Source organism: Phoca vitulina, unplaced genomic scaffold (genome assembly GCF_004348235.1).
Source record: "Phoca vitulina isolate PV1807 unplaced genomic scaffold, GSC_HSeal_1.0 scaffold29, whole genome shotgun sequence".
In the NCBI taxonomy this organism is placed as follows: domain Eukaryota; kingdom Metazoa; phylum Chordata; class Mammalia; order Carnivora; family Phocidae; genus Phoca; species Phoca vitulina.
The window spans coordinates 4,024,129-4,052,076 of record NW_022589732.1 but is presented as its reverse complement, the minus strand read 5'-3'; the positions used below and the strand labels follow the sequence as shown (position 1 = coordinate 4,052,076).

General features: G+C 35.4%; 1 protein-coding gene across 1 annotated transcript in view; it reads left to right on the top strand.

Moving 5' to 3' along the window:
- The window catches only part of RTKN2 (rhotekin 2), a 73,222-nt gene that overhangs the window by 30,169 nt on the left and 15,105 nt on the right, over positions 1–27,948 (top strand). The window contains exons 6-9 of the mRNA XM_032423771.1: positions 444–638; positions 12,662–12,756; positions 22,706–22,812; positions 23,730–23,861. Coding sequence (XP_032279662.1) covers positions 444–638; positions 12,662–12,756; positions 22,706–22,812; positions 23,730–23,861 — 529 coding nt within the window. The remainder of the gene's footprint in view (positions 1–443; positions 639–12,661; positions 12,757–22,705; positions 22,813–23,729; positions 23,862–27,948) is intronic.

The window sequence follows — 27,948 nt, the reverse complement described above, 5'->3', positions numbered from 1 at the left end:
ACACTGAAGTTTTCAGAGAAAAAACCTTTTCTTTCGTTTTATAAGTCTTTTCCTTTTGGAGGAATAGTTATTTCAGGAAATCACACATATTATGTAAATACCTTACAAAAAGGTATAACTGAAGACATGACATCAGGAAAATAGCATTGGCAACAAGATGACCAGGGCATATTATCATTTTTCTTTAGGACTGTGCCTACGTATATTGATCGCATTGTGTTAATTTGGCCCTACTTTAGAAGCTGGTAGCTCTGGAAGTTACACTGACTCTCTGAGGTCATTTAGATACTAAATAAACACAGGGAGATTCTGTCTCATTAACATATATTAACATAAGCCTGTTTCAAATTGTGATTTTAAATGTTATGAAAACACCAAAGGATGTTCCAGTTTTATTTTCTACTGAGTTAAGTTTCTAACGTTATGAATGCTCTTGATTTTAGTAATGAAGCAGGGCCAGACTTTCAGATAAAGGTGGAGGTATATAGCTGCTGTACAGAAGAATCTTCTATAACCAACACACCAAAAAAACTAGCTAAGAAACTGAAGACATCTATAAGTAAAGCTACAGGGAAGAAAATAAATTTGGTGATTCAAGAAGATCATGAAACATGCTCGTCTTACAGTTCTGCTATTTTGTAAGTTTTTTAATACAGCATTTATAGTGACATAGTATTACTATGTATTTGTGACATTTTAAAGTATTGTATGTAGAGTATAAGTTTACATTTTAAATGGAAGAAACATCCTGAAGCAGAAACAAAACTGACATTTACCCAGTTGAGGTATCCTTAATACCTTCCTTTGAAAGTAGGAAGTTGGGGGACAGTGTGTTTTAGCGATTTGGAATTCCAGTACCTACCACAAAGCTGAAATGTTTTTCTTGAAAAGGAACTATCTATTTGTCAAAGTGTTTGCTGCCTGTCAGCCTACTAACTGGATTTCTATATATGTCATGCGTTATTCTTACAGATTTTAAAAAATATTTTATCTCTGTATAACAAAACCTCAGTACCGTTATCATGTCTAACAAAATAAAAAATAAGTCCTTAATATCATCTGGTATCCAGTCTGTATTCAAATTGCCCCAATTATGAAAATGTCCTCTTGTAATTTGTTTATGCAAATCAGGATCCAAATAAGGTCTACAGTGTTGCATTTAAGTGAATCTTTTAAGTTTCTTTTAATCTTTAATGATTTCCTGTCTACTTTTTTCTTGCCATTCTTTATTGAAGAAATCAGATCTTGTAGAATTTCCCATATTTTTAATTTAGCTAATTGCATCTTTGTCTTTTTAAACATCTTTTTCTATCCCGTTTCCTACAATTGGTAAATCTAGAGGCCTGATTTGATTCAGGTTCTTTTTTAGGCAGTAATGCTTCACATTGATTATGGGTACTTCCTACTGTCTCCCATTAGGAGGCCTTGTCCCACTTACAGTTATGTTAAAATTGATCAGTGTGTTCAGGTGTTGCCAGCCTAATTCATCCATTATAACATTCCCTATCAATGTTTTATCTAATGGTTTTAACAGCTATTACTGATAATTATTTCATTAGGGATTATAATTTGGTGACTTTCTAAATCTGTCATGCATTTTTTTTTAAAGATTTTATTTATTTATTTGACAGAGAGAGAGGGACAGAGTGAGAGGGAACACAAGCAGGGGGAGTGGGAGAGGGAGAAGCAGGCTTCCCGAGGAGCAGGGAGCCCGACGCGGGGCTCGATCCCGGGACCCTGGGATCATGACCTGAGCCGAAGGCAGATGCTTAATGACTGAGCCACCCAGGCGCCCCTGTCATGCATTTTTTTTAAACTTTGAATTTTCTCAAAGAGGAACTTTCCTTCATGAACTGTGGATATAAATGAAAAAAAAATTGGAGGAAAGGGAGAAAAAAATGCTAGATTCTTTTATTTACCCAATTTTAGAATAATGAGTTGATATCCTAGCAACCATGGAGGTAGTCAGTGTTCTCTTTTACTTGAACTCTTGAATTTTTGTATATGTTTGTGTTTCAATCTGTTACAGTTATTATTCTCTTTGAAGCCAAGTTGTCCCATCTTTGATCAGGGGGAAACTTTTCAGCTGACTCCTGCAGCTTTTGACATAACCTAATCTCTGATAGCTTCTTTGCTTTCTGACACAAGATGTTCTACATTCATCTTGTATTTTTCTGCCCAGACTTGGAGTAACCATTTCTTCAAGGAGCCATGGTTTCTTTCAGATACTTTCTTTAAACATTGTGTTGTTACTTCACAAACAGTTTTATGTTTATGTTTCTTGGGAAAACTGTTGATCAGTCTATATTCTTAGAATTTCTTTGCATGTTCTGATAGATTGGGCTCTTCAGCATGTCAATAACTTTACTATGATTACAAAAAGCAAAATATTTCAGGTATATAGACCCTGGAAATGTCAATCATCACAACATAATTATGTAACTCTTTTCATGTCAGATACATTACATATGGAAAATGTCTTGGGATTCTAGCATTGTAGCTTTCAGTCTCTTTTGATTGAGGCCTATGCTAAGAAATACATTTTACATCATTACTGAGTGTACAGCAGCATAAGCAACATAGATTTCATGAAGCAATACTTGGCCCTAGCTATTTATAATACACGTATCAGACTTTTTTATTCTATTTTTAGTTTTTTTTAATTTTTTTATTTTAAAGGTTTTTATTTATTTGACAGAGAGATAGAGAGCACAAGTAGGCAGAGTGGCAGTCAGAGGGAGAGAGAGAAGCAGGCTTCCCACTGAGCAGGGAGCCCGATGTGGGGCTTGATCCCCGGACCCTGGGATCATGACCTGAACTGAAGGCAGCTGCTTAACCAACTGAGCCACCCAGGCGCCCTATTTTTAGTTTTTAAAAATGCTGTTTATGAGTCATAGATTGATGTCACGATCCATTGGATGGGTTCCCCCCCGCATTTTCCACTGAAAAATAGTCATAGAAGATGTTAAGTCTTTTCTCATATAAATATCATTGAAAAGTAGGTAAAGTACCCTTTAATTTTCTTCCTTTAGAATTAAGGCCTTCTTAAAACTTTTTTAGATTAAGATATGTCAAGAATTTTCCATTGAGTTCAGTAGTTTTTAAAACTTTTTTAAGCAGCAAAATTTATTTTGCTTTATTCAAAACAACGAAAGGGCCAGTAATGTCCTGGAGAAGTTACATTATTCCCTGGGTCTCAGTTTTCTCATATGAAAGGTAAGGATGTTTAGACACAATCATTTATTAGGAGCCTCCTTAGGGACATTTCTAGGGTTTCATACACCTTAAAGCTTGTATAAAAAAAAAAAAAAGGGAGGGCCTCCAGCCTCATTTTAAAACCTTATTGTTTGGCAGTGAATATTTAATTTTTTGTCCTGTCGTGTATTATTTGTGTGACCCAGGGCAGGTTATTTTGCATTTAACATATTAGCTTCAGGTGTACAAAATAACGATTCAATTTTGTATACACTGAGAAATGATCATTACAATAAGTCTAGTTACTGCCTAGTAACTAGTTCACCATTCCACGTTAAAGATTTTTTTTCTTGTGATGAGAATTTTTAAGATTTTAAGATTTAAGATTTTCAAATATTTAATACAATATGATTGACTGTAGTCACCATGCTATAAATTACATTTTCATGACTTATTTATTTTATAACTGGAAGTTTATACCTCTTGACTCCCTTCACCTATTTTGCCAACCGCCCAACACACCTCCCCTCTGACAGGCACCAATCTGTTCTCTATATTTATTAGTTTTGTTTTATTTGTTTTGTTTTTTAATTCCACATATAAGTGAAATCATATGGTATTTGTCTTTTTTGTCTGACTTATTTCACTTGGCATAATATCCTCAAGGTCCATCCATGTTGTTGCAAAAGGCAAGATTTCATTCTTTCTTATGGCTGAGTAGTCATCCATTGTATAAATATACCACATCTTCTTTATCTATTCATCCATTGGTGGGTACTTAGGTTGTTTCCATATCTTGGTTATCATAAATAGTGCTACAGTGAACATAGGGATGCATACACCTTTTTGAATTAGTGTTTTCATTTTCTTTGTATAAATACCAGTAGTGGAATTGTTACATCAAACTAAAAAGCTTTTGTACAGTGAAGGAAACCATCAACAAAATGAACAGGCAGCCTACTGAATGATATGAGATATTTTCAAATCATATATCTGTTAAGGGGTTAGTATCCATATACATAAAGGATTCTTAGGATTTAATAGCAAAAAAAAAAAAAAAAATCCAATTAGAATAGAGGCAGATGATCTGAATAGACATTACTCCAAAGAAGACATACAGATGGCCAACAGAAACATGAAAAGATGGTCAACATCAAAAATCATCAGGGAAATGCAAATCAAAACCACAGTAAGATACCACCTCATACCTGTTACAGTGACTGTTATTAAAAAAATAAGAAATAAATGTTGGTGAGCATGTGGAGAAAGGGAGAACCCTTGTGCACTGTTGGTGGGAATGTAAATTGGTGCAACCACTGGAAAACAGTATGGGGGGGTTCTCAAAAATTAATAATTGAAAAAAATAAAAATATAGTGAGAATTTAATAATTGTAGCTCATTCCATTATTGTTACTATTTTTACTGTTCTGAGACTAGTGCTTTTCCTTAACCTTTTCTCAAACTCATGCTAAAGCATTGCAATTTAAAAACAACATAGGATTATAAAATACAGACATATTTTAAAATTTAAAACCATTACTTATAATTTCATAGAACATAATCTAAGTGATGTTAGAACTTACATTTAACCTATATTCTTTTTGAAGCCTGGAGGAATTCTTGAGCATAATATTGTTAGTTTTAAGTTCCTTTTTTTTTTTTTTTAAGATATTTGAGAGTGAGAGAGAAAGAGCACTAGTGGGGAGTGGGGGAGAGGGCCAAAGGGAGAAGCAGACTCCCCGCTGAGCAGGGAGCCTGATGTGGGGTTCCATCCTAGGACCCTGGGATCATGACTTGAGCCAAAGGCAGATGCTTAACCAACTGAGCCACCCAGGCACCCCAGTATTAAGTTCTTTTAAATAACAACTGACTTATTTGTCTTGAAGTGTTCATTCTATTTAGATTTATTATTCTACTTGGTTTATACCTGAATCCAAACACTAATTTTCTTTATGAACATTCCCCATGCAACTTGCATGTCATTTGCTTATTTATACCAATTAAAGTTGGTCAAAGGAAGAGTAAAATCTTTTACTTTTCACTGAATCATGTTCTGCTAATACCTATATTCTGCTGAGCTTCAGGTGTGAATTCAGCATATTCTAGGTTAAATTCATAGCCCAGGACGACTCTTAACTAGTAATTCCTTAACTGACTGCTTCAGCACCATGATAGGAGTTTGAGAATAGCACTAGTGATCAGAATGCATAAGGGGATCAGTTTTGTTTCTTTAATAGTGATCTAGTTCAATGAGAAGATTCCCAATACAGCTTTTAATTTTCAACCAAAATGGTCATAATAGATCAAACTTGGGCTGTATATATCTTCTCTAGTAATATGGCATGTGACCAAATATAGCTGTTCTTTCTGACAAAAGAGTGCGTTTTTTAGACTACCATTTAAAGTAGTCATTTATTTTTTCATAACATTTTTGGACCAATATCCACCCCCCCCCCGCAATGTTATAACAATTGGCCTATTTGATAAAAAAAATGTAGCTGATTAAACTGTTGGGAACTCAATATTAGGGTTGGCTAAAAGGAATGAGTGTAATGTTTTAGTAAGAAAATGTTATCCTGACAAGAATGTTTTAAAAGTGAGATCATTGTTGGTTTTGGAAGCATTGGCATTGTAATTAGTCATGGTTTAAAAATGAAGTAACTTGAAATATCATCATAAAGTATTGTTTGATCCAAAAGAAGACAGTGAACATTTTTGGTAATTTTTAGCATGCTCCCTGATGTGATTCATTTATTCATTTTATTCGTGGAATTTCACTTACTGAAAGTCCTTTAGCCAGATTTTCCCAGTGTCTCTAATAGCTGAGTTCCCTATTTTATGCTTCTTGAGAACTATTTATTTAGTACATTATTCATCACTGTGTAAGTATACATCATTTTAAACAATCATTTCAAGAAAACTGGTAAAATTGAGAGTGATTATTAGACAAAAAGGTATATTAATTTTTTTAAAAAAATAAGCCACTATACTGCATTTTAAATTAGATTGAAGTTATAAAACAAGTATCTTAATACTGGTCCAGCATAAATGGATTATTTATGTTTTGAGGACAATGAAGTTACTGTTTTGATTGTGTGAAAGATGATGCAGAGTTCACACGTAACTAAGGAGCTCCTCAGCCATTGGGTGTAGTTTCATTATTCATTCATTTAATCATCTTAGAAAGGATTATTCAGCAGTTATATCATATGGCACATTGGATTCCAAGGTTAATAAGTCATGCTCCCTGAACTCAAAATTCTTGCAGTGGTAAAATATGGTCCCTTGTATCTGTTTTAACAGAAAAAAGTACCATAATTTTAAACTATTTCTTAATGAAGTATAAAGGTAGTAAGTATAGTGGGGCTTTCTTTCCAATATACTACTTGCCTAGCAGAGGCAAGTCAATTATATTCTCTGAACTTCAGTTTCTTCCTCTGAAAACATGGACCAAACTATCTGCTCTGCCTACCTCAAGTAGTTATTGTGAATCTTTAAAAAGATATTGCTTGTCAAAATGCCTTACACTGTACATATGTGGTATTATAATGCATTGCCTGTCTCTGATTTTTACAGGAGAGTTCCATCATACTACTGCTTCACCACATTATTTGATTACAAAAATTATCAAATAGAATCTAGAAGAGAAAAAAACAGTTATTCATACTTCATTCTAATTCAAATACTTTTTATATATGGACTGATTTTTTTTTCAGGTTTTTAAGTACCTAGCTTTGGGGGATAGTTAGATATTCATAGTTATCTACACATTCAGCTTTTTTTCTGGAGTTACTAGAGTCATCACATAATCATTTTAATGACCACATTATCTATCATTTGGCTCTATCATAGTTTATTTAACCATCCTTAGAAGTTATCAATAACTTTCTTCAGATTGTTATTTTCAGATGTGTTATTTATTGAAAACAGAGGCAAATATGCTCCGTGTTTACCTGAAAGTAGCTGAGGAAAAGATGTCTTAGTCACAATTATTTCTTTAGTCTCTCATGGTTCATCTCCCCTCTGATTTCCCCCCTTCATTTTTCCCTTCCTACTATCTTCTTTTTTTTTTTTTAACATATAATGTATTATTTATTTCAGAGGTACAGGTCTGTGATTCATCAGTCTTACACAATTATTTCTTAAGGTCTGAAAAAAAATTCAAACATATACCTCACTCATCACATAATTTTAGCCTGTTCTGCCACACAAGTTGCTTTCTGAACATGCCACCTCCCCAGTGCACTTGGTGCAAATGCACAGCCTATAACCAGCTGCGTCCTGTGCACACTAATAGCAGTATTTTATATTATATTATGTATTGAAATGATGCTATTTCTGAAGTGAAGAATAGTCAAATGTTTTTAGTGGTTAGTAAGAATAAATTACAGTGTCACTCCGAAAAATAAAAAGTATCTTCGTTCTCTTTCTCTCCCTCTCCCGGCCTCCCACTATTTTAGATATTTTTCTTGATGGCTTAGAAAGACATGTAGTCTATCCATCTAATACCTTGACTATCAGTTTTGTGACCCCTGCCTCCAGTGATCTTGTCCTTCTGCCTATTTCAGTCCTCCACCCTATTATTGTGCCCTAGACTTTGTTGTAACGAATAATTTCACACCCTCTACCATCTTTATAGCAAGTATCCCACTCTATCTACCACCTCCCACATTTCCAGCCTGCTCCCTTTAGTACTCTGACTCGAAATTAGCCTGGACTCCATGATTTACCACTTTATTCTTTCCTAGCATTTTTCTCATGTCATACTTACCTTGGAAAAAACTCCAACCTTGGTTAAATCCTCCTTTGAGTTCCGCTGCACCTGCACTCATGAGAAATAGATGAGGAAGCTGGAGAAAAACAGTCATAATGACTGGTCTCCCTTTAGACCCATGATCACTAACCTTAAGTGAGTTCTCAGTGTGACAGCAATCCTACTAAGTTTCCATAGCCTTACACTTTACCTCTCTTCAGGGAAAGCATGTCACATCATATTACTGTCTCCTCTGAAGACTCCCGATTCCCCCTCCTCTCTACTCCTTATTCAAAGCTGATGACTTTGTTTCACCTATCACTAATACTACTGAAGCAGTCAGGAGAGAACGTGCATATCTTCCTTCTGCCAAATCTGTCAGCCTGTCCGCATCTGTATCTTTATTTGCTGCTTTCCCTCTTTGGGAACTCTGCCTCATCTAAGGCCACCTTCTTGTGCACTGGATCCCATTTTCTGAACTATTCAGAAGTAAGCTCCTGCGCATGTCCCCCACTCCCCTACATCATCAATTTTTTTTTACTGCATCATTGCTACCAACACAGAAGCATGCTGAAATATCTCCCATTTGTACTGCCCCATTTGACAGCTACCCTTTACAGAAAAGTTTTCTATATTCCCTACCTCTACTTCCTCTCTTCTTACTCTCTCTTGGACAATTTCTGTTAACTTGCCTTCTAGGATCCACTTCCCTGTTTTTTTTTCTACTTCTGACTGTTCCTCACCTGCCTCCGTTGTTCATTGCTCTTCAACTTGATCTGAAATGATGAAGTGTGTCTTATTTTTCAGTCCTTGGACTTCACTTGACTTTCTAACTTTAATTAAATTTCATTTTATTTACTGGTAACTCCCAAATTTAATTCTTCCATGTTTTTTTCTCCTAACTCCAGATTGATATGTCCAGCTGCCTACCCTACAATCCATCTAGATATCTAAAACAATTTTAAACTTGACTCATCCACAACTAAATTCATATTTCCCATATCTATTCTTCTCTTAGTCAGCCTTACTGCAGTGTAATAACAATTCCATTTTTCTGGTTGCTCAGGCCAAAAGCTTTGGAGTTGTTTTCAGCTCTTTTTTTTTTCACCTCCCATGTCCACATTGGGTCAACTTTAAGAATAGATCAAGAATCTTGCCACTTCTCACCAGCTCACCAGCTAACACCCTATTCCAGTCCTGCATCAGCTTTTTTGACCTGCAGTCAGGTCAACTGCAGAAGCTTTCTAGTTGGTGTCCATTTTCACTCTTGGCCCCTGTGGTCTGTTCTGCACATGGCAGCCAGAGGGATCATTTAGAAATACAAGTCACATCATAGTACATGCCTCTGCTCACAACCTACCATTTGTTCCCATCTCACTCAGAAGAAAATCCAGTGTCCTTAGTATGCCCCACAAAGCACTGCCATGTACAGTGTCTGCCCCCTACTTACCTTTGGGACATCTCTCCTTCTCCTTCATCGTATTCCAGCCACACCAGGCTTGTGGTTTGTCACACACATCTAGCATCTTTCTCTCGCACCACTTCCCTGCTTATTGACAATCAGCTGTTCCTGAAGATAATATGCTGCATTAAAATGCCAGTAGGGAGTCTAATCCCCTTTATTCTAAGTGGGAGAAATTATAATGTAGTTCTGTAAAACTTATATGTCAGGGACAAATTATCATGTTGAGATAATGCTTAACATATTGGGCCCTGATCACCAGACAGTTAGTGATTATTAGTAGGCACTTTGTATGTATTCATATTTGCTCTTCCATTGTAACTGCTGTTCTCAATTGCTTTGACTTTTTTCTCCATAGTTTTCATTCATACTTTCTTAACTTTTGTGGGGGGACTCATTGTGTAACGCTAGGGAAAAGTAGGAGCTAACTATGGAAGGTACTATAGAAACCCAGGATAAGTGAGTAGTAGCAGAGAATGGCCCACACTGAGTGCGAGGCTGGTGCCTTTTAGCTCTTGCAACAGTGGAGATTTGTTGGTGCTTAGTGAATTTTTCCAGAAGTCTGCATAGTAGTTGACATTATAACAATTTTATTCAGACTGTAGCTTGAAATTTTAGTCATGCATCACTTTGTTAAATTCTTGTTGAGTTTTAGAGACAGAAACATAAATTTCCCTATATAAACACTGACAAAAGACATTGGGTATTGAGAGATATCTCTAGTCTATGGTGGTTGTATATTAAAAACCCAAGGTAAATCAGACCATCATGCTGTACTTATAAAGTATTTCCATTATTTCTCAATAAAACTGGAGAAGAAAACAAACCAACAGGTGTTCTCCAAGGGAGTAACATTCTGTGGAGTATGCATTACACACCTACTACATGTATACATACTTTTTCTTTGTAGTAAAGATTCTATTAAGGATTTAGTATGAGGCAAAGAAGGTTTATGAAACATATCAGTTGGCACAATTAATAAAAATTCCCACCATACTTCTCTCTTCTCCAAAGTTTGTCTATATTACTGTCTGTCTGTCTGTCTCATTTTAACATGCTTTCTGATGTTTTGGATGTTGAGGTTTTACTAATTTGGAAAATAAATAATAAAACCAAGAAAAAGTCTTGAAATAAAATTAAGATTACTAGCACAGAAAATAGAATTATTATTGAATGAAAATTCACTTTTTATCACCACAAAGTACCAGGATATTAAATTTAGCATCAGAATTTTTAGATACTTTGGAAAGAGTGCTATTTTAACCCAAGTAGCATAAAGGGGACTATCATGAAAAAAAGTGGAATTAGTAATGAAGTCCCCCATTTTCCCATATGATGGATGAAAACCCCAAATCTTTGAAGTTGGTAAATCAGAAGAAGATTCATTCTTACTCCCAGGAAGTAAATATGAATCAGATCCCATCACTATCTTCTTATTAACTTTCTCCAATGACTTCCTGTTACACTTGGAGTCAAATCCACTCTTCTCCAAAGCTCCCAGCAAAGTCCGAGGGATCTAATCCCTGCCATTATCTTTGACCTTGTGTCCTAAGGTGGTGGTTCCCACTTGCTCCCTATGCTCTAGCCACACTGCTCTTCTTTCAGTCCTCTCTGCTTGGAATGTTTTCCCGCATTCTTTGCTTGGTTCCATCCTCTTATGAGATCATCACCATTACCCCTTAGAGAGTCCTTTCCTGTTTCTCCTGCTTAACAGGTCCTCAGTTTTCTTATCCCCTTTGTTTTATAGAAGAGGTTGCATTATAACTTACAAATGCCATTATTTTATTTATCCCTCTGCTTACTTTTTTCCCCCTTCCCCTTGCATCAGAATATAATACTGAGTCTTGTTTACCAAAATGCCCATCACCTTGCATAGGACTTGGCACATTTTAGGTGTTCAGTTAATATTTTTGAATGAATGGAGATCTTTCAGAGAAACATTTGTGAGTTAAACCAAATAACTTGCAGATTTTCTTAAGATAAAATAGCATAAAGAGATAAACATACTAAGTTGATAATTCATTTATGTTTATAATCTGTCATCTATAACATCTAAATGTGGCTTTTCTTCATTTTTTATTATGGTTAAATATATAATATAAAATTTACCATTTTAACCATCTTTAAGTGTATAGTTCAATGGCATTAAGTACATTCACAGTGTTGTGCAACCATCCCCATCATCCATCCCCAGAACTTCTTAATCTTTCCAAGCTGAAATTCTATACCCAATAAAAAATAACACCCTATTCCCCCCCTCCAAATCGACTTTTTGTTTCTATGAATTAGACCACTCCAGGGACTTTACATGTGGAATCAAGCAGTATTTGTCCTTTCGTGATTGGCTTATTTCATTTAGTGTAAGGTCTTTAAGGTTAATTCATGTTGTAGCCTGTGTCAGAATTTCCTTCCCTTTTAAGGCTGAATAATATTCCATTGTATGTATGTACCACTATTTATCCTTTCATCCTTTGAATGGACAGTTGACCTTCTTCTACTGTTTGGCTATTGTGAGTAATGCTGCTATTTATACAGGTGTACACATATCCAATTGAGTCACTACTTTAAATTCTTCTGGGTATATACCCAGAAGTGGAATTGCTGAATCATATGGTAATTCTATTTCTAATTTTTTGAGGAACCAGCATACATTTTCCATAGTGGCTGCAGCATTTTACTTTTTCATCAGCAATGCACAAAGGTTCCAATTTGTCCATATCCTAGCCAACAATTATTTTCTGTTTGGTTTTTTTTTTTTAATAAAAGCCATCCTAATGGATGTGAAGTGGTGTCTTGTTGTATTTTTTATTTTAATATTAAAATATTTATTTATTTGAGAGAGAGAGAAAGAGCACACGCACTTGTACGTAACATGGGGCGGGGCAGAGGGAGAGCCAGAGAATCTCAAGCAGACTTTGTGCTGAACACAGAGCTGGATGCAGGGCTCAATATAACAACCCCGAGATAACGACCTAAGCTGAAACTGAGAGTCAGATATTCAACTGACTGAGCCACCCAGGCGCCCCACAAATTGTGGTTTTGATTTGCATTTTCTAATGATTCGTGATCTTGAGCATTTTTCATGTTTTTATTGGCCATTTGTATATCTTCTTTGGAGAAATGTCTATTAAAGACCTTAGCCTGTTTTTTAATCAGGTTGTTTATTTTCTGTTATTGAACATCTAAATATTTTATGTAGTAGAAAATACACTAAAATACTCAAAGTATGTCTTATTTCTCCCTATTACTAGTGGTGCAAAGTATAATTTGCTGGCTCATGCTACTCTGACCTTGGAAAGTGCTGAGGATAGCTTCAAGACCCATAATCTGTCTATTAATGGAAATGGTGAGTATAGTCTATATTTTACTTATTACATATGTTGTGTTAATAGATAACGTGGTGACAGTAATAATTTCTAATTTTAATATGCTCCTCTGAAGCGGATGTTGGCTTAAATAACGTAGGCATGCGTTTATCTGTGGGTTCTTTCTAATATGTCTATCCCTTTTCCCCTAAAGAGAAAAAAAAAATTGTTTTCCTTTTTCTGTGCCATTTGCCAGAGATTTGTTTGTGAGGCTAGCTTAGTGAGGATAGAAAGGTTTTGTGTATTCTGAATCTTTGTCTTTGACTTGAAATTGATTACTTTACCACCCTTCTAGTTGGCAATCGAAGACCTGTCTTATTTTTGAAGTTGAAATTGAGGAAGCCAGCCCTCCTGTTGGTAGAAACAGAGAATATAGGAGAAGGTAGGGCTGAATTAATTTGAACCCTTTTCTCTCTGGATGATACTGGTAGTTGTAGTTTATCTAAAAAAATAATATAACAAGTTGAAGAAGGGAGCTAAGTGATTAGAAAGATTTGTAAAATTTAACAAGAGTATTGTCCATTCTCCCAGATTATTTTACCTATGAGGAAAAATACAGAGTGGTGATGGCAAAGTAGTTTAGAAATATAATTTGGGTTATTCTTGTCCATTTTCTGAAGCAGAATATATAAAATTATGTACAACCTTACTTATACTTATTGTTGTAAAGATGGGTGACTCCATACTGATGAAATAGATGATTTTACAATATTTTTTAGATTTTGCACTAAAAATTACATTAAAAATACAGAAACGTTCTTAAAACGTAAATATACAGTGTAACAAATAATTATGAGATGAATATATGCATAACTACCTTCATGTCAAGGAAGAACATTGCCAACATTACTTCTTAATTATTCTAAGTGTAAATGTATCCCAGTTTTTATGGTATTCACTTCCCTGCATTTATTTTTGGTTTTACCACCTATGTGTGCTTCTCTAAATAATACAATTTAGTTTTATCTGGTTTGAACTTTATATGGATAAAATCACATTATGTCTTCTTAGCAACTTGGTTTTTGTTCTTTCAGTATTATATTGCTTATAGTATTTCATTGTATGGTTATATCACTATATCACTATTCAATTATTTTTAATAGTTATAGGGTTGTTTAGGTTTACTCTTTCTTGAGTCAGGTTTAGTAAGTTATATTTTATATATATATATATATATATATTTATATATATATATATATATATATATGCATCTATTTTATCTAAAATTTGAGGTTCATTGGGGCATCTGGGTGGCTCAGTCGGTTAAGCATCCAACTCTTGATTTCGGCTCAGGTCATCTCAGGGTTGTGAGATTGTACCCGTGTTGGGCTCCTTGCTGAGAGTGGAGCCTACTTAAGATTCTCTCTCTCCCTCTCCCTCTCCCCCTCCCCCCCCCACTTGCACACGTGCATGCTCTCTCTCTCAAAAAATAAAACAATAATTAAATAAAATAAAATTTGAGGTTCATAAGCATTAACTTCTTAATGATAGTTTTATTGAATTTCCCCAGCATCTATAGTGATGTTCCTCCTTTCTATTTGATACTGGCTTTTTGTATATTCTCTTGTCTTTTTATTATCATTCTTGCAGTAGGCTTGTCAGTGTTTTTATTCAGCTGTCTGTTTTATATATTCTAATTATTTGTTAGAAGTAATTATTGTAGACTATATACTCTGTATTACTATGAGAGGTGTGATAAAATCTGCTGTGATTGTAGATTTTTCTAGTTCTCACAGTTACATCTATTTTTGCTTTATATTATTTGAGCCTTTGCTATTTGATGCACACAATGTTTTTTTAAGGGGACGCCACACTGGAGCCCAACGTGAGGCTTGAACTCAACTCTGAGATCAAGAGTTGGACACGTAACTGACTGAACCACCCAGGAGCCCCTGATGCACAATTTTTAAATTGTGCATTTTCTTCCACTCTTTTACCTTGAACTGTGCTTATTTTTATATTGTAGATATGCCTCTTCAAACAGGATTATATACTGGATTTTAATTTTTATCCAATTTGACAATCTTTGTGTTTTTTAATGGAGAATTTAGTCATTTTACATTTAATACCAAATAGTTTATAAGCCATATTATATGATATTAAATATTTGGGCTTAAATCTCCCTTCATATCCTGTGTTTGCTATTGATCTTACACATATCATGTGTTTTTCTGTTCTTTCTTGCCTTTTTAAGGATGGATAATTTTATCATTTCCCTTTTTCCTTGTTCTAAGTAAAGTTATAATTCTTCTTCTCATCTTTCAGAAATTACTTCTAGAAATGTCATTAATCATACTTATTAAAGTCTAAAATTAAAAGATGGTTTTACTGTTTTCTTAGACAATGCAAGGACTTTCAAACAGTTAAACTCCATTTCTCTGACCGGTGTGCTATTGTTATATATTATAATTCTATTTGATTTTTAAAGTTCACAAGATGTTTTATACATTTTATATTTACTAAGATTTACCTATAAGTTTCTGTGTACTATTTGTACCTTATATCTCACATTTGGGATTACTTTCCTTATGCTCGAAGTATAATCCTTACAATTTCATTTAGTGTGTTCCACTGGTACCATACTACTTTGTTCTTGTGTTTGTCTGAAGATGACTCTATTTTGATTCATTCTTGAAAGGTATCTTTTATAGGATATAGGATTTTGGCAATTTCAATTTTTTTCTTTTTGAATATTAAAGATATAATTGCACTCTCTTCTGGCTTCTTTTACTAGTTATTGAAAATAATTTGTCAGTGTGTCACTTCCGGGAAGGTAACTTTATTTTCTCTTTGTCTTTGGTTTTCTGAAGTTTCATTATGATATAGATGTAGAATATAATTTCATTTATGCTGCTTTTGGAACTCCTTTAACTTCTTAAAATTACCGATTGGTGTCTTTCATTAGTTCTGAACAAAAATCTCACTTTTCTACTCAGAGAGCCTCTGTTCCATTCTCTTACTTTTCTCCTAGCATTCCTGTTAAACCTGTGTCCGTCTTTCTGGCTTTATCCTCTATGTTTCTTACCCTTTATGATGTATTTTTCATCTTTTTGTCTGTCTTTAATGCTTTTCTGGATTGCTTTATGAACTATGTTCTATTTCCTTTATTCTCTCTGCAGCTCCATCTGATCTGCTGTTAAACCTATATACCAAGAGTTCTTCATTTCTTTTTTTATGTTATGTTATGTTAATCACCATACATTACATCATTAGTTTTTGATGTAGTGTTCCATGATTCATTGTTTGCATATAACACCCAGTGCTTCATGCAGAATGTGCCCTCTTTAATACCCATCACCAGGCTAACCCATCCCCCCACCCCCCTCCCCTCTAGAACCCTCAGTTTGTTTTTCAGAGTCCATTGTCTCTCATGGTTCATCTCCCCCTCCGATTCCCCCCCTTCATTCTTCCCCTCCTGCTATCTTCTTCTTCTTCTTCTTCTTTTTTTTTTTTTTTAACATATAATGTATTATTTGTTTCAGAGGTACAGATCTGTGATTCAACAGTCTTACAGAATTCACAGCGCTCACCATAGCACATACCCTCCCCAATGTCTATCACCCAGCTGCCCAAGAGTTCTTCATCTCTGTTCTTGTATTTCTTGGCTCTGGAAGTTCTATTTGACTTTTTCAGATTTGCTCTGGAACTTTGTATTTCCTGCATGCATTGTCATTGTTATCTTTTAGGTTTTTAGTAAAAAGGCTCTTTTATAGTCTATGACTAATAATTCAGATATATAATGTCTTTCTGGGTCTATTTCTGTTGTCTTTTTCTAGTTGTTCTCATGATGTTTCAATTCCTTGAATGTTTTCATATACTTGTTATCATAATCAAAAGTTTACATACAGGAATAAATTGATGCTTAATGTTTCTGTTTGCTTCTGGCAGGCACCTGGGGGGGGACTATCAATCTAGGCCCCGCTTTATCCAAAGATCATGTCTGAGTTTCTCTTGGCCCCTCCTATCCCCCCGCCTCTAGGCATTAAGAATCCTGGGCTTGGATTATTTCTAGTTCACCACTACCCTGTTGGTGATTCCTTCGGGATATCAGCCTAGCATGAGGAGGATCTCCCATTAAACTAGTTACATTGTTCAGGTCCTAGACTTTGATTTCTGCTTCCTCATCTTGCAGGATCATTAAATCATAAATTCAGACTTGCTGGGATTGGCAAATGCTCTCAAGACAAACACAGCTTCTGTGCTCACTTAACTCACTGGTTCTTATCTATCAAATTTGTACTGGTAATTTCTTATAGTCTTGTTACCTCTTTGTTGCTCTGGGAAAAAATTTTAAATATATTGATTCAGCATTTTCAGTAGTTTTCAGTGGGAAGTTTGGTCTGAACAATCTAGACTTCCATCACCCAAAACTTGAAGTCCGTAATAGTATTAGCATTATCAGTTTCATCAGAAAATCTGGCAGATGGAGTTTATTGTCATTTCATTTGTGTCAGTTCTCCGCGAATTATCAAAATTACCATCATATGTTGAGTGTCTATTATGCGTCAGACACTGTTCTGCGAAATATTATTCAGCCTTAAAAGGGAAAAAAATTCTGCCATATGTGGCAACATGAATGCACCTTGAGGACATCATGCTAACTGAAATAGTCACAGAAGGACAAATACTGCCTGATTCCACTTATATGAGGTAACTAAAATAGTCAGATTCAAAGAAGCAGGCATAGAACGGCAGTTGCCAGGGGAAAGAAGGAGTTGCTAAATAACGGGTATAAAATTTTAGGTATGCAAGGTGGATAAGTTCTAGAGATCTGCACAATGCACTGCCTATTGTTAACAGTACTGTATTGTGCACTTAAAAATCTGGTAAGAGGATAGATCTCCTGTTAGGTGTTCTTACCACAATAAAATGTAAATAAATAAATACTTTGTAGCAGTTTTCATTCTGCAGTTTTCATTCCTAGTATCTGTGAGATATATCTATAAAGAAATGTTACAATGAAGTGATTAATAGTCTGGACTGTGGAGCCATCAGCCTTGGACTCCTATTCTAGTTCTACCACTGGCTAGCTCTGTGACCTTCACAAGTTCCTCATTTTATTGTCATTTACATTTTACAGATGGGTCAATTGCAGCCTAGAGAAAATAACATGCTAGATCATGTAGCTAGGAAGTGGGTGAGCCAGACTTTAAATAATCCAGGACAGGCTGTGCTCTTTCTGCTATGCTTTCTGGTCAGGGATGATGACTGCTAAAGCACCTAAAGACTCAAAATACTATCGATGTGTGAATAATGGAATTGATGATGAGAGGGTCCATTCTTTCAACCAGATCATCTGAAAAGTTGTGGAAGGGAATACAATTCATAAAGGAAGTATTAATTTAGCAGTGATTCCTCAGTTGTCTTCAGTGTTTTGTAAGATAGTACTAGATTCTTATTTAATAAAATGCTCATGGGTAGATCAGCATGGGAACTGTGTGGTATGGCTCTGTTTTAGAGAAACACAATCCAGACTAACATATTAAAGATTGTGAGAAGACCTATGCCTAAAATAATAACACCCAAAAACTGTTGACTTTGGAACTTGTAGCCTCCACAGAAAAAATTTTAAGGAATAGTAATGTATGTGTCTAACTCTTTATGTAATACGTATGTATATTCCTAGGAGTGTGGGTAAATTAAAATCTTGGAAATCAGTCATATTTTGAAAAATAAGAAATATTGTAATTTAAAGGAAACAATTTTATACAGCAAAAAGCCATCCTCAAATTTATTCATTAATATAAATCTACGTTAATACAGTGGGTTTTCCTAAATATGTCTATAAAATCAAGAGGAAATACTAGAATTTAAAAAATTTATAACTCAGTTTTATTATTCTTGATAATTGAAAGGAAAAGCTAAAATGATATCTTTGTCATCAAGAAATTTTTATGCTTTTTATAAAACAATGAAACCACATTGTGAAGATTGACTCACACGGAACTGAGATGTTATCTGGATTCTTTCCCTTGCCTGTGTTTTGTTTTTGTTGTTGCTGTCATTTTTAAACACCATTTTGTTCCCCATTTGAAACTACAAATGAATTAGATAAAATCTTTAAGTAGTGAAAAGTCAAATTGCTTTTTCACTTCCTGTTTCATCTTGTCCTAATGCCGCCCTTGGTTAGAAAAGAAGAATTAAGTATTTTGATTAGATATGTTGCACAAGCTCAGAGACAGCTCTGAAAATGGAAAGGGTGTGGTTTTGAGAGTGAGACTGCCCTGGATATGAAATTATGAGAAGCAGCTACTGTGTGCCAGACACAATGATAGATGCCATTTACACTTTATCTTACTTGATTTTCACAACAACCCTCCTACCTAAGAAGGTAGTATTTTTAAAAATGAAGACTTGATACTCAGATAGGTGAAGTGACTAGCCTAGATGCCATATTTCTTGTCAGAAGTCAAGAGAAGCAGCTGTGACTCTACACTTCATTCCACAGGGGTCCTGAGCTGTAAAGAAACCTAGGTTAAAAGGGACAGGTGATTGCAGAGTATGTGGCAAGGGGTCTGTAGAAAAAGGAATTCTACATCCAATATCCCTTTTTAAGGACTGCAATCAGAAAGAAATTATTTTTCTCTGCATGCTATGAAATCTAAACTTATTTTACCAGAGAAGCACATTGTTACATGTGGTATTTAGGTTCCAGATACATTATTGATTGGAGAAACTTTATGAACTCATCTGAAAAACTAATCATCATTTATGATTCTATTTTTTTAGAAAGTGCATCCTAACTTAAATACAACTAGCTTACAGATATTTAGAACATAAGCCGTTCATAAATCTGGGATTGCTATATAAAGAAATTTGCTTTCAATCTTTAAATTCATAACTCACAAAGTTGATTTCAGATGTATTACTTAGATGCCTGCTTTTATGCAATTTTTATTTCATTTCCTGTCTATTTTAGGAAAGGAGATTCTCACATATTTATTTATTTATGTCTGTGTTTTAGAATCATTGCCTTTATTGTATTTATGCATTTATTTCTCCCAGGTCAAACCCTTTATTTCTGAAAGATAGCAGCTTTACCAAGGTATTAATAAAAAAGATTTTAATAGTCCCAGGCAATTTGTTGTGTTCTATTCTATAGTAGAATGATGAGCAAGCTGGTTGTTAAAAACTTTTTTGTTTTACTTTGTATACTTCATTTCGGCTGGTCTTTTTCATATAACTGATGTACCAAACCTGGGCATGGCATCTATATATAATATAATTGTATTTTTACCTAAAAATGTTTTATTTTCCAGAATTATTAAGACTTTTGGGTCAATAGTAGTAAAAGCCGATGGCTAGCCATTTTATAGTCAACCAACAGGGATGCAGTAAAAACTTTGAAAATCATTTTTGTGTGGTCGCGTGTGGGCAAAGGGCCATATATTGGGTTTTTATTTATACCCTAATACAGAGAATTGTGCAAATGTGAAAGCTCTATGCCCACCTACACACTACATTAAAGGAATATCTTAATGTTTTTTGAAAGAACTTTTTTAAACAATTGCAAACTTACAGAAAAATTACAAGTTAAATGTCGAGATCTTCCCCCCCACCAAAATACATGAGAGCAACTTGTTTACATGATTCTCCATTAGCCCCAAACATGTTAGTATGTATTTCCTACTATAGGACATGGGCTACAACACTACCACTATCCAAGTCAGGAAATGAATATTAATACATTACCACCTTTAATCATCAGACTCTATTAAAGTGTTGCTTATTGTCCCAATAATGTCTTTCATGACAAAAGGATCCAGTGCAGAATCCTGCATTGCATTTAATTATCATGCTTCTTTCAGTTTCTTTCAAACTGAACCAGTTCTTCTTCTTCTTTTTTTTTTTTTTTTGGCATTTATAACCTTGACATTTTTAAACATCATAGTCTGTTATTTTGTAGAAGGTCCCTAAATTTGGGTTTGTCTGATGTTTTCTTGGGATAAGATTGAGGATATGCATCTTTGGCAGAAATATCACGGAAGTGATGCTAAGTTCTCATTGCATTCTGTCAAATGGCATATAATTTCGATTCATCCCATTACTAATGATTTTCACTTTGATCACTTGATTAGTGTGGTGTCTGCCCACCTTCTCGACTGTACAGTTATTCTTGTTTCCCCTTTGCAATTAATACATATTTTGTGTGGAGGAGGGGAGTGTCTTGAAACTATGTAGGTGATTTCTTATTAGTCTTTCAATTTACTCATTGATTTATTTATATCAATATGGACTCATGTTTTCCTATTTTATTCAGTGCATCAAAATCGGTTAATATTGCTTATTTTAAGGGTCAGATTGTCTCCAGTTTGGCCAAGGGGAGCACATTCAAGATGGGTTCTGTTGTCTTTTTGACAATGTTCTCATCATTCATTGAGTAGTTTCCTTGCTTTATGGCATAACAAGGTATTTCAATCTCATCAGGTACTTTCTGTGCCCCAGCCTTGGAACCAGTCATTTCTCCAAGGAATGCCAGTTCTTTTTAATGGAAATAATACTTAGAAGACATGGTCTGGGCTCTAGGTACACTCCCTGCTATGAGAGCACCACCATTAGGGTGCTGCTTTCCCCAGGCCCTCTCAGCGGGCACAGCAACACATATGCACATATGCGGTCTTGTATTTCTTAATCTCTATGTGTTGGAAACCATGAGTCCACACCAGTGCATCCAATTCTAATCCCAACAGTGCAGAGTTCATTCTACACATTTGTAACTCCTTTTTCTGACAGAGAGAAAACCGTCTTCTATTACCTTTAAAAACGCATTTTCTTTGATCAGTCTTCCTGAAGGCAGCCATTTTTTTATTTCCCCCAGATGGATGCTCTCTCCTCCTTGCTGGAGCTCTGACTCATTCTAGGCTGTCCCTTGCCCCGTGTGGCCACTCCTTACCTTGCTGAGGCTTACACAGCCCACATAGGCCTACTGTCCTCGGGCTTTCAGTTCCCATGCCTGGCTGCCCATTCCCTTACGCCATGTGGACACCCCCCTCAGCCTGCCTGTGCTCTGACACCCCATGCCCAGTGCCTGTTCTCAGATGCCCTTGTCACCAGGCTCTGACACACTGAATGTATGGACTGTGTCCTCACAGCTCTCGGACTCTGACTCCCATGGCAGAGTCACCTGCCAAATGTGTGCACTCTCCTTACTCTTTGGCTTCTGATACCTTGCATTGGGCAGCCACACCATGTAGACACTCCTCACTCTGCTTGGGCCTTGACCCCCCACGCCAGGCCACTCCCTGAAGAAAGATTCCCCCACGTCATCCATCTTCCCCAGCCCATTCAGGCTCTGGCACCTCGTGCCTGGCAGCTCTCCTACTCACCCTCCCCATCCTGCCTTGCTGTAGCACCTTGCTCTGGCACACCACAGCTCCCCCCACAACCCCTGGCACAGATGCCCATGTTGGAGGGCTTCTCCTAATGTTCAGTAAGGGAAGGGGAAGAAGAAGAGCCAAAGGCTTATTAAAGTATTATCATGAAATGGTGCTCTGAAGTGTTTTATTTAGAGGATCACTTTGCTAGCTATTATAATGAAAATCAGAGCAAAAAGTAGAATTTGACGTATGAAAATCATTTTATTAGATGTTTTTTATATTAGATGAGTTTCTTTATATGCCCTGAACTACTTCCATTGATCAAATACTTTAAGATCAAATGAGAGATCAAGAAACTAAAAGTTCTATGTCTATTCTAGGTGAAAGCATTTTATAAACTAACAGTTTAATATCATCTTATCCTATCTAATTTCTCATATTTGATTTTGTCATTAACTATGGCACTTGTATATGAGTAGGATGAACCTTTACATATGAACGTTCTTATATAAAGCAAAAAAAATTGCAAAAAGAAAAAAACATAAAAATGTATAATGACCTTAAATAAACATGTTTGTAACTTGATTTTTTTTTTTCTATCTTGTTTAAATAGAGGAGTCTTCATTTTGGCTTCCCTTATATGGCAACATGTGCTGCCGCCTAGTCGCCCAGCCAGCTTGTATGGCTGAGGATGCATTTGCAGGATTTCTTAATCAGCAGGTTGGAGGACTTTAAATATCCTACAATTATAGCTACAATCTAGATCTTAATATACTGGCAGTTGTTTTGCCTTCTGATAATAAGTATTTTTTAAAGTCTTCTTTTAAATGACAGTTTCCTCCATGTTAGACATAGAATGATGGGTGACGGGGTTGGGGGTGAGAAGGGGGGAAGCATGGGGTCTGATGCGGTTTTGATGGCTAAGGAGCTGCCTCTCCAGGTTCCTCTGCAGGAACCGGATAGCCAGCAGCGGAGGACTCCTTGTGGAAGCGGATGACGACTGCTCCACACCTTTCATAGAAGGGCCTTTCTGGCAGACAGCTTTTGGCACAGTTTAGGCCTCTGGGCTTCCAGGGCTGCCTCTGTGCCACTTATTCCTGATTTATTTATAACCAGAGTTATTTATATTCAGTAAATAATTAATTATGGGCTTCAATGAATCAATAACTTTTTTTTAAAAGATTCCATTAAGAGGAAAGAAATTTTGCATTCCTACAGGGTAGTCAACATTTCCCAGTGTTCTGAGAACAGTAAGGGAAAATTACATTTTGAGTATTGAGTTATTTTTATAATTTTTTTGAGTCATTAGATGGATTGCTGTGGAATTTAAAGCACTAATTTTGAATAGACTAGCATTTCTAAAACTGCATTGATTTATGATTTTACGTGTGTAAAAGTTATGTGGTAATCTTTACCTCCATTTTGCTTAATGCTTTTGAGAATTCCAAACCTTTCTTCTGTGATATTAACTTACTCTGATTTTGGACTGTTGACTTATTGCACACTAAATTAATGGGTAACTCTATCACATTTAAAAATTTTTTTAACTAATGTAACTTTGATAATTGAAGTATTTTGTTGAATTTAATGATGATAAATAATGATTAAGGTTGATGGTTTCTTGAATTTTTTTTCAGCAAATGGAAGAAAGCCTGATTAGTTGGAGAAGGTTGTATTGTGTTTTAAGAGGGGGTAAACTTTATTGTTTTTACACTCCAGAAGAAATTGAAGCTAAAGTGGAACCAGCTTTGGTAGTGTCCATTAACAAGGTAAATAAAATGCTATTTTGAAAATAAAGATATAACATTTTATAAAGTTTGTTCTTTTCTATACAATTCACATTGTTACCATTTATGGACAAAAAGGAAGGACTGCTAAAAATAGGTTAGTTCAGGGGTGCCTGGGTGGCTCAGTTGGTTAAGCATCTACCTTCAGCTCAAGTCATGATCCCAGGGTCCTGGAATCGAGCCCTGAGTCGGGCTCCCTGCTTAGCGGCGAGTGTGCTTCTCTCTCTCCTTCCTCCTCATGCTCTCTCTCGCTATTTCTGTCTCTCTCTTCTAACTAAATAAGTAAAATCTTAAAAAAATAAAAACAAAAAATAAAAAGTTAAAAATAGTTCATAAAGATAAATTAATCTTCTTATTTTTCCTCCATTACAGAGCTTATCCGGTAAAGGAAATACTGTATATTTCCTAAGAAAACATAGTAATTGGAAATCTGTACCAGTAAATAGGTTTTAAAGCAGAGAATGTAACTCCACATTAACATGATATTCAAATTTTTCATGAATTTATTTAAGAGATTATATAAACATAAATCGTTAGTTCATATTACAGTGATGCTTTTTGTAGTTAATATTCAAATGAACCCATAAAAAGACATTCCTGAGAATACTTCCTGATTTCTTATGTGATTGATGGGCAGTTGTCCAGCCTTGTGTCAGAACAGGAAAGCCTGATCCCTCCCCACCCCACCCCCCTGCCATGCACACATGTGTGCACACACAAGCACACATACACATACATACATGCATGCACACACACACACATACATGCATGCACACACACACACACACTTATACCATCATCTTAAATTTATCTTCATCTGTTATCCAAGCCTAGTGCTTCCCCCCCCCCCCTTTTTTGGCATTCCTACTCTGGAGTACTTTAATGGCATTTCTAGAGCAGAATATCATGTTTTCTCTCCATAGACTGTACTTAATTGTTTCTAGTTGTTTTACTTTGCTTGCTTGTGGAGTGATTGAATTGAAGGCAATGGTAAAGTATGAGCCATCACATCTGTTAACTGTGCATGTTCTACTTGACTTTAAATTATCTTTTGAAAAAAAAAAGTTGTATGTCCTGAGAAACATATGGATACTAGTTTGCTAATCTATAAGGACTTGAGTTAATTTCTCTGATCTTTTCCAATAATAACATTTGGTCTGTTTCTATCCTGCTTTTGGAAATTATACTGCTTTTTCTTAAAGGAATTTCTTCAGTGAGACCTTTTAAATTAAGTCCACTTAATTTATCTGTTTTGTGTATCAGGAAGATTAGTGCTGCTCTTAAATAATAAACCTCAATGTTACAACATGGTGAATTTATTTTGGTTTAGATAATTAGGTTTATGAAAGTATATTTTTATTATTGGAAAATTGATATAATTTTTTCATTACTTGCCAGTGTTTTGTTTTGTTTATGCAGTGTCCACTTTTCCCCACCTTAGCCTTTTGAAAATTTCAGATGTGCAGAAGAGTTGAAAGAATAGAATAATGAACAGCTGTCGTTAATATTTTACCATATTTGCTTTCTCTTTACGTAGTTTGAGATTTTTTTCAGAACCATTTGAAAATAAGTAGCAAACAGCATAACGTTTCTTCCCTAAAATATTTCAGCATGTTTCTCCTAAAAACAAGGACATTTCCTTCATAACCATAATATTATTACCACACTCAAGAAATTTATTGTTGATAAAATAATAATACCTAATATATAGAGCAAATTATCCCAATTGTCCCTACAGTGTTCTTGCTAATGTTTGTTTATTGTTTGATCCAAGACCCCCATTAGGGATCACAAATTGCAGCTGGTCACCATGTCTTTTGATTGTTTCCTTTTTTTTCTAAATTGGACCCATCACTCACTGCCTCTTTTTCTTTTTTGTCTTTTATTATATTGACATTTTGGAAAAGTCCATGCCAGTCCCCACATCTGTTTTTGACTAATTGTTTCACTAGGATTCAGGTAGATGCTTTTGACAAGAGTTCTGCATAGATGATTTTGTCTAAACTGTTTTTCACTAGGTACCTAGGTAGTAAAAATAGAATTCTACCAATTTTTCTCTTACATGTTGTACAATAGAATATGGATAGTCCTAAAACAAATTAAAATGTAATCTAGACAAAGGATACTTTAAAATTCATTTGTTTTATTTGAAAACAGTTTTCAAGGTATTCATTTTACCATATCAGTCCTTTATGGCAGACAGAGCAGGTAAGTCAGCCCTGTTTTATAGGTATGTTATTTCTGTTTTATAAGTGAAGAAACTGACTCACAGATCAGATAGAACTTGTCTAGCTAGTAAGTAAAATTATATGGCTCACTGTTTTTCTGTTTCCTTACAGACATACTGCTAGACTAGATTTGGAAGACAAAATTAGACTTTTTCCTATCTCCATACCCACTCTGAATAAGTTTTGAAAGTAAGAAGTATCTCTGAAATGAGATTGTGAGCCTGAAGCCACAGTTTCTACCTCTAGGCAATGGCTTAGACATGTGTTGAATCTTTAGCATTTAAATGTAAGAGGGCAGTTATAGTGGAACCCCTCTGTTACTGTAACCAGGGTATGTGTATTTTCTTGTCTGATGACAAGGGTGTAATTCCAGAAAAGCGGTTAACAGTGTTTACATGGCCCAGCTGAATTGACCTTTTTTCAATTGATTCATTTTTCCTTGTGGTAATAAAAGCTGATGGCCTGGTGACTGATGTGATTCTGTAGTCAATCAGCTCCATTATTAAGATGCCTGAAGTCACCATACTTAGAAATCCCAGTGGTGGTTTCACAATTGACCATTACAAATTCACAGGAAAATGATTAATCTAGTAATTTGTATGGACTCGACCTTAGACTTGGGGACAACCATGGGCTATATTTGACCCTGAGGACTGATGACATAAATTGTCATTGTGCATGACTTTTGTCTCAAGTACAAAAGAGGATTTTAAGATTAAACCATGAGGTAAGGGTTAGGTTGAAAAGATTAATAGAATTTAGTTGCTGATCTCAAAGATTGAACTGATACCAAGGTGCAACATTCTCTAGCTTTGTGATGTTGCTCTCTTCATTTTCTCCAGGGCTGACCCCTGCCCTCTCTCTACAGCAGCTCTCCTGTTGGCAGTTCCTACTCCTACCTCAGGTTTCCCTTGAGCCCTTCCATTCACCTGAAAACTGCTCTTTAGCAGTAAACACCCTGGTTACCTTATTTAAATATGACTATCTGGGTCAAGAAGTCTGTTTGTTACTTCTGTAAGCCTGGCTGCTATGTAGTTATATCTTATATTAAAGTCATTTTTACTTATTTTTTCTCAACTTAGACAATGATTCAGATTTATGAAGAAGTTGAAGCAATACTGGAGTGACACTCATGCCACCTAGATTCAGCAGTTACTGTTGCTGTCCAGTTTGCTTTCTCTCTAGGTGTTCTTCTTGGGGGGGGGGGAGTTGAAGCTCTTTGTATTTCATTTTTAATTTGTTTTATGACGGTATAGCTTACATAAAATAAAATTCACCAATTGTAAGTGTACAATTTGATAATTTTGACAGATAATATACAGTTGTGTAATCATTACTACAATCATTATTGGATTATAGGTTTTTAAAGCTTTTTTGTGAGAACATTTAAGTTCTACTCTCTTCACAAATTTCAATTATACAGTAGTGTCATCAACTACAGTCACTTTCAGACCTTATTTATCTTATAGCTGTGAGTCTGTAAAGCCTCTTACCTATATTTTTTGCTGACCCGTTTGAACATAAGTCTCCAACATTGACACTTCATCCCCGAATACTTCAACGTGCAACTCTTAAGAATAGGAAACTCTAAAACAAAAGTGTGCGTGTGTGTGAATGAAATTACAATACCATTATCACAGCTAACCAAAATGAACAGTAATTCTCTTATATCATCTAATAATTCGGTCCATATTCACCATTTCCCCATTTTCCCTAAATTCTACTAAACTGTAAATTAGGTCTAGAGGCTTGATTAGATTCACTCTTAAACATCATTTACCACCATGTTTCATGCATAATGACAAATACTTTATAGGGCATTCTGTTCAGAGGCACATGAT